Source organism: Aspergillus aculeatus (genome assembly GCF_001890905.1).
Source record: "Aspergillus aculeatus ATCC 16872 unplaced genomic scaffold ASPACscaffold_15, whole genome shotgun sequence".
Classification (NCBI taxonomy): Eukaryota; Fungi; Ascomycota; class Eurotiomycetes; order Eurotiales; family Aspergillaceae; genus Aspergillus; species Aspergillus aculeatus.
In genome coordinates this window covers 323,052-332,962 of record NW_017962990.1, presented here as the reverse complement: position 1 = coordinate 332,962, position 9,911 = coordinate 323,052, and the positions used below count along the sequence as shown (strand labels likewise).

The window sequence follows — 9,911 nt, the reverse complement described above, 5'->3', positions numbered from 1 at the left end:
ACACCGGAGCGAGCACGCGGTCGTCGGCGGCTGGGGGTCGTGGATGAGAGGGGTCATTGTTGGGAGCGGTGGAAGAGTTGGTAGGTGGTTGCGTTTTTCTTGTCGCTGGAGATGGGTGGGTTAGTGCTTGGATTAACCGGTCCCAGACAGGGGGAGAAAAACTTACATCCACTGCTTCCGGGGAGGCATTTTTAGCGGTAGGTCGTCCGAGGACAAGCGTTGGAATTGGGATGATTGGAGAATAATCGAAAGATGCAAGCTTTGGGCGTTGGGCGAAAATTCAAGAAATTCGTGGGGGAGATAAAGTCACGTGGGTGTGCTTATCGAGGACCCGGTGGGTGCGCAATGCGATGGGCTCTATACAAATACACGTTGTAGACTACAGGAGATGTAGTGGTCTTGAGTTCTTGATGTAGACTCAATCCTCCAATTGAACTTTCGGTCTGCTTTTCTCAGCATTCGACTTCCACTCTTGTTGCTGATGCTGCAGAGACCAATAAAAAAAAAGAAGGGGAAAAACAGCTGCTGAGTCAGCCTTATCTTATCCGCGCGGGGCAAATCTGATTGGGCCAAAACCCGCAAGTGGGATTAATTCTTCTTTTCTCTTCACCTTTACAAATCATCCTGCAATTACTCTTCCCCCTCCACAACTACATCTACCCTTTTGCCCTTCTCTTTTTCCCTTTACCCTCCCCTTCTATACCTCTTCCTCACCTTCCTCTCCCTTATCTCCCTTATCTCCCTCCTCTGAACTGCTCCGCAGTCACCCTTCGCCACCATGGTGTTGGCCAAATCCAAGAACGCCGTGGGGCTGGGCAACAGCCTCATGAAGGACCGGTTCGGCAAAGGCAAGGCCTCGAACCAGAAGAAGGCCTCACACAACGCCGGCATCGTCCGCAAGGACATGAACGGCGAAACCTACGTCACCAACGCGCAGCAGGACGCCTCGTGGGTTAAGATGCGCAGTATCACCGAGCAGGCGGCGCTGGACGAGTTCCTGAGCACCGCCGAGCTGGCGGGCACCGACTTCACCGCCGAGAAGATGAACAACGTCAAGATCATCCACACCGACCAGAAGAACCCCTACCTGCTGTCCGCCTCCGAGGAGAAGTCCGCCATCACCAAGCACCGCCAGAACCGCGGCCGGCTGACTGTGCCGCGCCGGCCTCAGTGGGACGCCTCCACCACCCGCCAGCAGCTGGAGCAGCTGGAGAAGGAGAGCTTTTTGTCCTGGCGCCGCGGCCTGGCCGAGCTGCAGGAGAACCAGGACCTGCTGATGACCCCCTTCGAGCGCAACCTGGAGGTCTGGCGCCAGCTGTGGCGCGTCATCGAGCGCTCCGACCTCGTCGTCCAGATCGTCGACGCCCGAAACCCCCTGCACTTCCGGTCGGAGGACCTGGAGGCCTACGTTAAGGAGCTCGACCCCCGGAAGCAGAACCTGCTGTTGGTGAACAAGGCCGATATGTTGACGGAGAAGCAGCGGGTTATGTGGGCGGACTACTTCGATCGCCATAACATCAGTTTCCGGTTCTTCTCGGCGCACCTGGCCAAGGAGCAGAACGAGGCCCGTCTCCTCGCGGAAGGGTCTGGATCGGAGAGCGACAGCGAAGTTGATGAGCAGGAGGAGCAGGAATTGGCGAAGAACACCCAGGCCATGAACATTCAGGACGGCGAAGCGCAGCGGGAAGAACATGACGGCGGATCGGAGCTGCCTTCTTCGTCCGCCAGCAAGCGAACGGAGATCCTCAACGTGGACGAGCTGGAGGAGCTCTTCCTGTCTAACACGCCCGACACCCTCCCCGTCAACAACACGCCCGACGGCGAGCCCATCAAGCGGAAGACGACCATCGGTCTGGTCGGATACCCCAACGTGGGTAAATCCAGCACGATCAACGCGCTCCTGGGCGCCAAGAAGGTGTCCGTGTCGGCCACCCCCGGTAAGACCAAGCACTTCCAGACGCTGTACCTGTCGCCGGAGATCATGCTCTGCGATTGTCCCGGTCTGGTGTTCCCCAACTTCGCGACCACCAAGGCCGACCTCGTGGTCAACGGTGTCCTCCCCATCGACCAGCAGCGCGAGTTCACGGGGCCGGCCTCCCTGGTCGCCCAGCGCATCCCCAAGCACTTCCTCGAGAACGTCTACGGCGTCAAGATCCTCATGCGCTCCGTCGAGGAAGGCGGCACCGGCATCCCGACTGGCAGCGAGGTGCTGCGCGCCTACGCCCGCGCCCGCGGCTTCTCCACGCAGGGGCTGGGCCAGCCCGACGAGTCGCGCGCCGCCCGCTACGTGCTGAAGGATTACGTCAACGGCAAGCTCCTCTTCTGCCACCCGCCCCCGGTCGACGACGGCGGCGCGCCCATCGACCCCGCCGAGTTCAACAAGGAGCTCTACGACCTGGCCCACCTCCCGGAGCGCCGACAGGCCCAGCTCGCCAAGATGATGGCGGCCGACCCCCTGGGCGCCAACGTCGACCCGGAGACCCTCTCCCTCCTCGGCGTCACCGGCACCAAGCAGCAACCCGTGCAGGGCTCGCTCGCCCGCAACCTGGACAGCGGCTTCTTCGGCCCCGGCGCCTCCTCCTCCCGCGGCCAGATGATGCTCCCCTTCAACTCGCAGTACACCGAACAGGGCCAGCAGATGCGCAAGCAGCTGACCGGCCGCAAGGAGCGCATGATGGTCGCCCTGGAGCGCGGCATGGATGTCTCCGAGGTGCGCAGCGCCAACTCGAAGAAACACTTCAAGGCCAACAAGAAGCGGGCCAAGAAGGTGCGCAAGAACGGCACCACTGAAGATGATTATTAGTGGTGCTCCAGCGTCGTTTCCTTTTTGTTTTCTCGGGTTGACTCGCGGGCGAGTGCGGGGACGTTGATGATTTTTGTGTGTCTGTGGTATTGGATTTGGATGAATCATGAAATGAACACAAAAGCTGTGGGGTGGGTTCCTTTCTTAATTTCTTATATCCCGGTATAAACTACACCTGTCTGGTTTTCTTCTTGTTTATGTTATCATGGTCCATGGGTTTTCGTTATTACTTCGTGCATGGGAATGAGGCTATGAAATATTACATACATTTCCGATATACCTTAACCCCATGGGGCTCTTCCTAGTTTTCCTGAGTACTTGCAAACGGTACCAACCTCCTCATTCAGCTAAGTATACGATGAAGTAGAGAAAACAAACAGGAGGGCCCAGCACTACAACCGGCCCTTAATCTTCAACCCGGTCTGGCTCAACAACCTCTCGCCCTCGCCGCGCTGCCACTCCAACTTCTGGCGGATCTCGGCCTTGCGGTCGCGGTTCTCGCGCTTCCCGAGCTGCTGCAGATGCACCTCATCGGGCCCGTCGGCGATGCGCAGCGTCCGGATCAGCGCCCACATGTACGCGAGGGGGGTATCCTGGCAGACGCCGGCGGCGCCGTAGGCCTGGACGGCGCGGTCGATGACGGCCAGGGCGGTCTGGGGGACGAGGACCTTGGCCTGGGCGATCTCGCGGAGGGCGGACTTGGCGTCACCCTGGTCGATCTTGATGGCGGCGTTGAGGACGATGAGGCGGGCGGCGTCGATCTCGATGCGCGAGCGGGCGACCCACTCGAGGATGACGCCGTGGCTGGCCAGGGGCCGGCCGAAGGTCTGCTTGCGGTCGTCGTTGATGCGCGCGATCAGCCACTCCAGCGCCTTCTCGGCCGCGCCGATCGTGCGCATCGCGTGGTGGATGCGGCCCGGCCCCAGCCGGCCCTGGATGATCTCGAACCCCCGGCCCTCGCCCAGCACCAGGTTGGCCGCGGGCACCCGCACGTTCTCGAAGCTGATGTGCCCGTGGCCGTGCGGCGCGTCGTCGTACCCGTACACCGTCAGCATCCGGTGCACCGTGATCCCCGGCGTGTGGGCCGGCACCAGGATCACGGATTGCTGCTTGTAGGGGTCCGGGTGGTCGGGCGCTGATTTGCCCATCACCAGGTAGATGGCGCAGCGGGGGTCGCCGGCGCCGGAGGACCACCATTTCTTGATTCGGTGGTAGAGTCAGTTCTTGGCCATGTGGTGGTGATGACAGTAAAGAGACGTACCGATCCATTCAAGACATACTCATCCCCTTCCCTCCGAATATTCAACTGGATATTCGTGGCATCGCTCGACGCCACCTCCGGCTCCGTCATCAGAAACGCAGACCGAATCCGGCCTTCCAGCAGCGGCGTCAACCATTGCTGCTTCTGCGCCTCGTTGCCGTACTTGGCCAGGACCTCCATGTTGCCCGTGTCCGGGGCGGCATTGTTCGTTGCCTGAGTTTGGTGGTTGGTTAGTTCTTGTCCTCAAACCAATCACTCTCTCCAACTCTTAATGCAAGAGAAACAAATCCCCATCCATCAATCCAACTCAACCCAAACCTCACCCCTCAAGCAAGCACCAACCCAACCCCCTCCACTCAAAAAGAAAGAAGGACCTACCTCAGAAGCAATCAAACTCTTCCCCAAATACTCGGCCATGAGCCCGTACTCCAGATTCGAGAAGCCGGCGCCCTGGGCGAAGTGGTTCTTAGGCAGGAACATGTTCCACAGGCCGAGCTGCTGGGCGCGCGCCTTCAGGGTCTCCATGACGGCCGGGTGGGTGGTCCATCGCTGCTCGCCCTGGCCCAGTTGGGCCTGGAAGACCGCCTCGGCGGGGATGCAGTCCTTCTCGACGAACTCTTCAACCTGTTTGTGGTGTGTTAGCAGTCTGAGGTTGAGCTGGGGACGGGCGCCGGGGGGGGGGAGGGCATGGGGGCCTTGGGGATATACCAGGTCCAGGGTCTTCTTGGCGCGGTCGCTGACGAAGGGGAGGGCGATGGGGGGGATGCGTGTGGAGGCAGGCATTGTTGATGGCGTGGTTCTTCTCGGGTGGTTGGGTGAGTGGTTCTTTGATTGAATAGTTCTTTGGTTGAATGAAAGGGTGAGTGAAGAATGAGGGGACAAGAGGAACGGACTTGAAATTAAAAGAAAGGAAGCGTCTGGATCAGACGATGGAGTGGAAGTAGTATTCGAAGAAAGGTTGGAAATGCGGAGAGCGACAGAAAGCGGAGAAGATGCCGATCGGGACCTCGGCTGATTTGGGTGGTGGTCACCCTTCTATAGTATACATACTCCGTACACAGTATAAACAGTACAGTAACTCACCCCAATCATACGAACAAACACATCTCGAAAACAATCCATCAGTAAACCATTTAATTAAAAAAAAAGGAAGCCATCATGATAATAAAGAATCCCCTCAGCTCCAAAGTCCAACCAACCCAGAGAGTCATGTCCATGCCCGTCCGTAATCTTCCCAAATCCAACCTCGGTTGATTTTCCTCCCAGTTTTAACCCTCCATGATTGAAGTTTCATCAACAAAAAAACAAAAACAATCTCATCCCAAGCATGACAAACAATCCCGAACGTGAGAAAAAAACCAAGGTTATCAGAGCCATCCAGCAAAGGGGCTAGACGGATAACCAGGTCGAAATAAGAAAAAATAAAGGTAAAAAGGAAAGGAAAATCTCTTCTCCGGCGACCCGCGCGAGAGAACAAGACACAACAGAGACGTCTCTACCCCATAAACATCCTCTTAGGGTGGTGGTAGTCTTAGACCGCGCTCTCGGTATTCTCCTTCTCCCGCTGAGCCTCGGCCGCCGCCGACTGTTCGAAGTTCTTCTTGCCCAGTTTGGCGAACAATGATTGGGGCTTGCCGGCACTGCATGGAAGGATCTCGCTGTTAGTCTTGAGTTCATCCTCCCCAAAATAGCTGAGGGATCTGGCACAGCAAATGACAGAAACATACTTCTTGAAGCGCTTGCCCTTGAGGTCGCTCAGCTTCTTCGAGCAAGGGCTCATGAGTTCGTCCGAGGGCGACACGTAGCTGGCTTGGTTACTGCACGCGTTCCCTCGTTAGTAACAATTCCATTGACACAGCAAATCAACCCGGGGCAGATCTTGTATTGTGCATACCTTTCTCCGCTGGCCAACTTGCCCTGCAGCTTTTGGCGGTGGTAGTCCATCGAGTTCATCGGCTTGCCGGTCTCCTCGGCAGTGCCCAGGTGCGTGTTGGTGGAGCGGTCGGTCAAGGGTTGAGCGTCCATGGTGGTGATGGTGGATATGTGTTATGGAGGAAGTGGATTGGGAGAGATCTGGTTTGTCTGATAAACGCGTTGTAGAGGAAGTTCTTTAGATGGTGGTGAAGTGGAGGCAGAGAAAGACAGAGAAGGCAGAGAGAGAGAGAGGCTCAAAAGGATAAGCAGCGGCCGGCCAGCGGGAAAAAAACCGTGTCGATTGTTGGCATGGCAACCACCACAATGAGATCATTCTCCAGCAATTACTTCATTCATTCATTCATTCATTCATTCATTCACTCACGCATTCAAGTCATCCTTGATCGTCAACTCCTCTAGGCGAATTAGAATTAAAATACACGGTGCTATACGTGGTCTATTCATCATCGTGTCGTGTCTTGATATACGTATACAAATATACAAACAACCTAATTCACGCCAGCCCAACAAAACACACAGATCCAGACACACAAACAGAAAAGACAAAGGATGAAGTTGACCTGGAAACACGCAGGGACAGACAATCAGAAATGCCGATAAGCCTTTCTCGGCCACCTATCATATCCCTGCGCTTCTATTTGCCACTGTCCTACCCAGGCCAGGCATTTATCGCCCTGGCGAGTCATCGACGATTTCCACGGGAGACGCTTCGGATCCAGGGGTGGTGGTCCCCTCACGCGGGAGATCAGGCGGGCTACTACGCGATCGCTGCGCCGGTGGAACCACCTCCGGCAATTCCAGGGTACTCCCTCTCTGCTGTTCCGGATCCTCATCTTCGGCCGAACTCAGTGCATCAGAAACAGGCGTGGGCGGCGAGTACGCCAGCGTTGGGCTGAGAAGCTCGTCCTGCGAGTCTTCGGACAGGTTCCGTCGATGGCCGCCGGTGCGTCGGCAAGAAGACGTCGCACGCGTTGACGTCGGGCTTACCAGTGGAGAGCCGTACGGAGGGGACGGCGACGAGGAAGAGCGCAGACTGTACGACCGCGTGACCATGTTCTGCACACGAGGGATCTCAATGTACCCACTCGCGGTGCCCCGCGCAAAGAGTACCAGCCCAAAGCAGAAGAGAATCATCATGCTCTGGATAACCGCCACGCGTTTCTGGAAGACCAGCTCGTCCGCCAGCACGCCCAGCTGCGAACTGAGCGAATGGATTTCTTGGTGATACTGAATGCGCTGATGCTCAAACTCCAACGCCACGCTCTTCCACACCTGATCGTATTGCTCTCGAACCTGTTTCAGCTCATTTAACACGGTCACGTTCAAGCCCTCCAGAAATGTCGACGTCTTCGTCAGCTGCCGCTTCTCGACCTTGTCAAAGGCGTCGCGCAGGATGCGTGATTGTTCTTCGATGTACTGAAGCGAGAGACTGGAGTTGGACTCCAGCATCTGAAGTCGTTTGTGCACCGACTTGAAAAAGGACTCTTGCGTAGTTGGGTTTGCTGACGGTGGCTGGGTCATACTCGACCTGGTCGGTTCCGCGATACTGGTGGCTTCATCCTTTGGTGGCACAGTAGACTTGTTGTCCGCTTCCGTTACGGCGTTTGGGGGTGCAGTCTCAGAGTTCGCAACAGTCATTGAGGATGATGAGTCCGTTGCAGTTGATCCCGCCGCACTCGTCACCTTTTGGTCTCCTGGTTCTCCGGACGAAGCCTCCTTGCCTTTCCCCGAAGCCACGGTATCTTGCGCCTGAGATGGAGACGCTTCGTTTGAATCAGGTCGGTAGGGTTGGGGCTGGGCTGCCACTTCAGGTCCAGCACTAGTAGCTGGCGCCTCCTGGTCGTCGCAGGTATCGAGAAGCCCCAGAAGCTCACGCAGCTCCGGCACATCCATGTCCGACCCAGACTGGCGACAAGCCTCTTCCTCTGGGACGCTGGTCGAGACCGTGTCGGCCGGCTCAGCAGTCGCTGAAGTAGGCACTTCCTCAGCCGTAACTGTAGTCTCCAAATCCGGGGCCATAGGAGCCGGCACCGTTGATTCTTCGGTTATCTCCTCCTCCTCATCATCATCTGCGGGGCCAGCCTCCCCATCATGCTTATACTCCTCCAACATGGTTGTTCCATGGATACGAATCAAGCTCAACGGACAGAAGAACTCGTTCCCGTAGTGCGTGAGGAACTCAATCTTCACATACCGCGCCCAGATGAGCGGATTCTCGACCGCAAAGGCCTGCACCTCCCGCGTATTGCGGGCCTCGTAGACTCCCAACTCCCGCCACTGGTCCAATTTGGCGGGATATCGATCTGAGACGCTGACCCGGAACGTGTGGAAGATGGAGCTGAAGAACTCGTAGTTGGCGAGCACGACGGTGTCCACCAGGATGTCGTCGCAGAGTTCCAGGATCAGGAATTTGTTCTTCGCCCGGCACTCATTCAGCATGTAGCTGTCCTTGTTCTCAATGAGCACGGACGACGACCCGCTGCACTCCGGGTTCGTCTTGAGCACCGTCGCCGCGCAGTCAAAGGACGCGTAGTTGAACCGTTCTTTGCAGGTCGTCCCCGCGTCCTTGGACCGAGACACCCCGGCCTGGGGCATGCCCTGCGCCGGTCCACCATCAGCGCCGGCCTCGTGTCCAGCCCCCGGTATCCGCTCGCCTCGCGCCTCGGTGGAGGACGAGACCATCGCAGTCCACGCCGTGGGCCGCGTCGCCTCGGGCGTCGTATCTGCGCCGAAGCCCCCAAAATCCAGCTCAATCTCCGCATCGTCGCCTAGCGAGTCCAGCGCATTGTTGATCCCCGTGGGCCGTCGCCGGTCCTCCTTGCCCTGGGCCACGCCACCACGGCGACTCCCGCCCACATTCTCCGCGGACTGTCCCACCTTAGCCAGATTCTGCTTTTTCCAGTCTTCGAAGGACAGAAACTTCGCATTGTCGAGCGGAGAATCCGTGTCGAGCTCCTGATCGGACCGGTGCTGCTGCTGCTGTTGTTGTTGTTGTTGTTGTTGTTGCTCGTCCGCCGCGGTGGGACTCGTAACCGCCTCATGACTCGAAGAGGACGCCGACACGGTCACCGATGCGGCCCCTGGTGCCACCGAGGGCGTCAGGGAAAGAATATAAGTCGCGGCATCGACCTCGGAGCGCTGAAGTCCCCATCGTGTCTCGATGCAGACAGGCCACTGGATCAGCTGGGCGCCGAGTTTCAGGGTATCGGGCGTGGGGCAGATCGATGGAGATTGATTGGCGGCGACCCCGTCAATCCAGGTCGAGATTAGAGTCATCCAGGGAATCCATTGCGTTGCCGTCCACCCGGCCATTTTGGGGGGGCAGGTTTCCCTTTTAACGCCCAAGGGGTTGCCAATCGGGATGGATGTCTTGGAGTTGAGATTGATTGATTTTGTGTCTCGCAGCGCCGGGAAGGGCGATTGTGCGGAGTTGTTAATCGCAGTAGCAGCAGAGTAGCTTAGTGTCTCTCCGCAACTCAACTGGAAGAAAAATGGTTTGACCGCCACACAGGCGCGCGCATTTTCTGTGGAGTCCGACAAAGAGATCGCGTTTGTTTGTAATTCAGTGTGCGAGTACTTTCAGGATTTTTCTGGTCTGGGCAAAGGACAGGAAATGCAAGGATACGACAAGCACCCTTTGTTGACCTTCCCCAGCCTCTTGTCTCTCGCTCTCCCTATCCTGTCAGCAAAGAAGAGAAACACTCCGGCAAACGACACGTTCTGCCAGAAGGAAGTCAAGGTTGTCACACAACTGAAAGAGGGGGACTCCGCAGTGGAGACGACCTCAACTTGGCTCACCGTCAGTCCGCTCGGTCACTGGAGGCGGAGAAGAACAAGAAGATTAATTTTGGAGGCCAGACTGGCCGAAACTACGGAGTAGCTAAGTATGCGTCAATAACAACTCGACTCGAC

At 57.3% G+C, this 9,911-nt stretch overlaps 3 protein-coding genes across 3 annotated transcripts; 1 reads left to right on the top strand and 2 right to left on the bottom strand.

The window, feature by feature from the left end:
- Nucleotides 1-778: 778 nt before the first annotated feature.
- On the top strand, nucleotides 779-2,803 carry ASPACDRAFT_46320 (ribosome biogenesis GTPase LSG1; the record flags this gene model as incomplete). The annotated part of the gene is made up of 1 exon (XM_020201764.1): nucleotides 779-2,803. The coding sequence occupies one exon, from the start codon at nucleotides 779-781 to the stop codon at nucleotides 2,801-2,803; it is 2,025 nt and encodes a 674-aa protein (XP_020053135.1).
- A 392-nt stretch (nucleotides 2,804-3,195) lies between these two features.
- ASPACDRAFT_33779 (acyl-CoA dehydrogenase family protein) lies at nucleotides 3,196-4,847 on the bottom strand (the record flags this gene model as incomplete). Its single annotated transcript, XM_020199989.1, has 4 exons — nucleotides 3,196-4,002; nucleotides 4,065-4,277; nucleotides 4,443-4,688; nucleotides 4,773-4,847. 4 exons carry the CDS (start codon nucleotides 4,845-4,847, stop codon nucleotides 3,196-3,198), a joined length of 1,341 nt encoding a protein of 446 aa, XP_020053134.1.
- Nucleotides 4,848-5,595: 748 nt separating this feature from the next.
- ASPACDRAFT_54183 (Sad1/UNC domain protein) lies at nucleotides 5,596-9,311 on the bottom strand (the record flags this gene model as incomplete). Its single annotated transcript, XM_020202845.1, has 2 exons — nucleotides 5,596-5,881; nucleotides 6,751-9,311. The coding sequence occupies 2 exons, from the start codon at nucleotides 9,309-9,311 to the stop codon at nucleotides 5,596-5,598; spliced, it is 2,847 nt and encodes a 948-aa protein (XP_020053133.1).
- Between the last annotated feature and the right edge of the window lie 600 nt (nucleotides 9,312-9,911).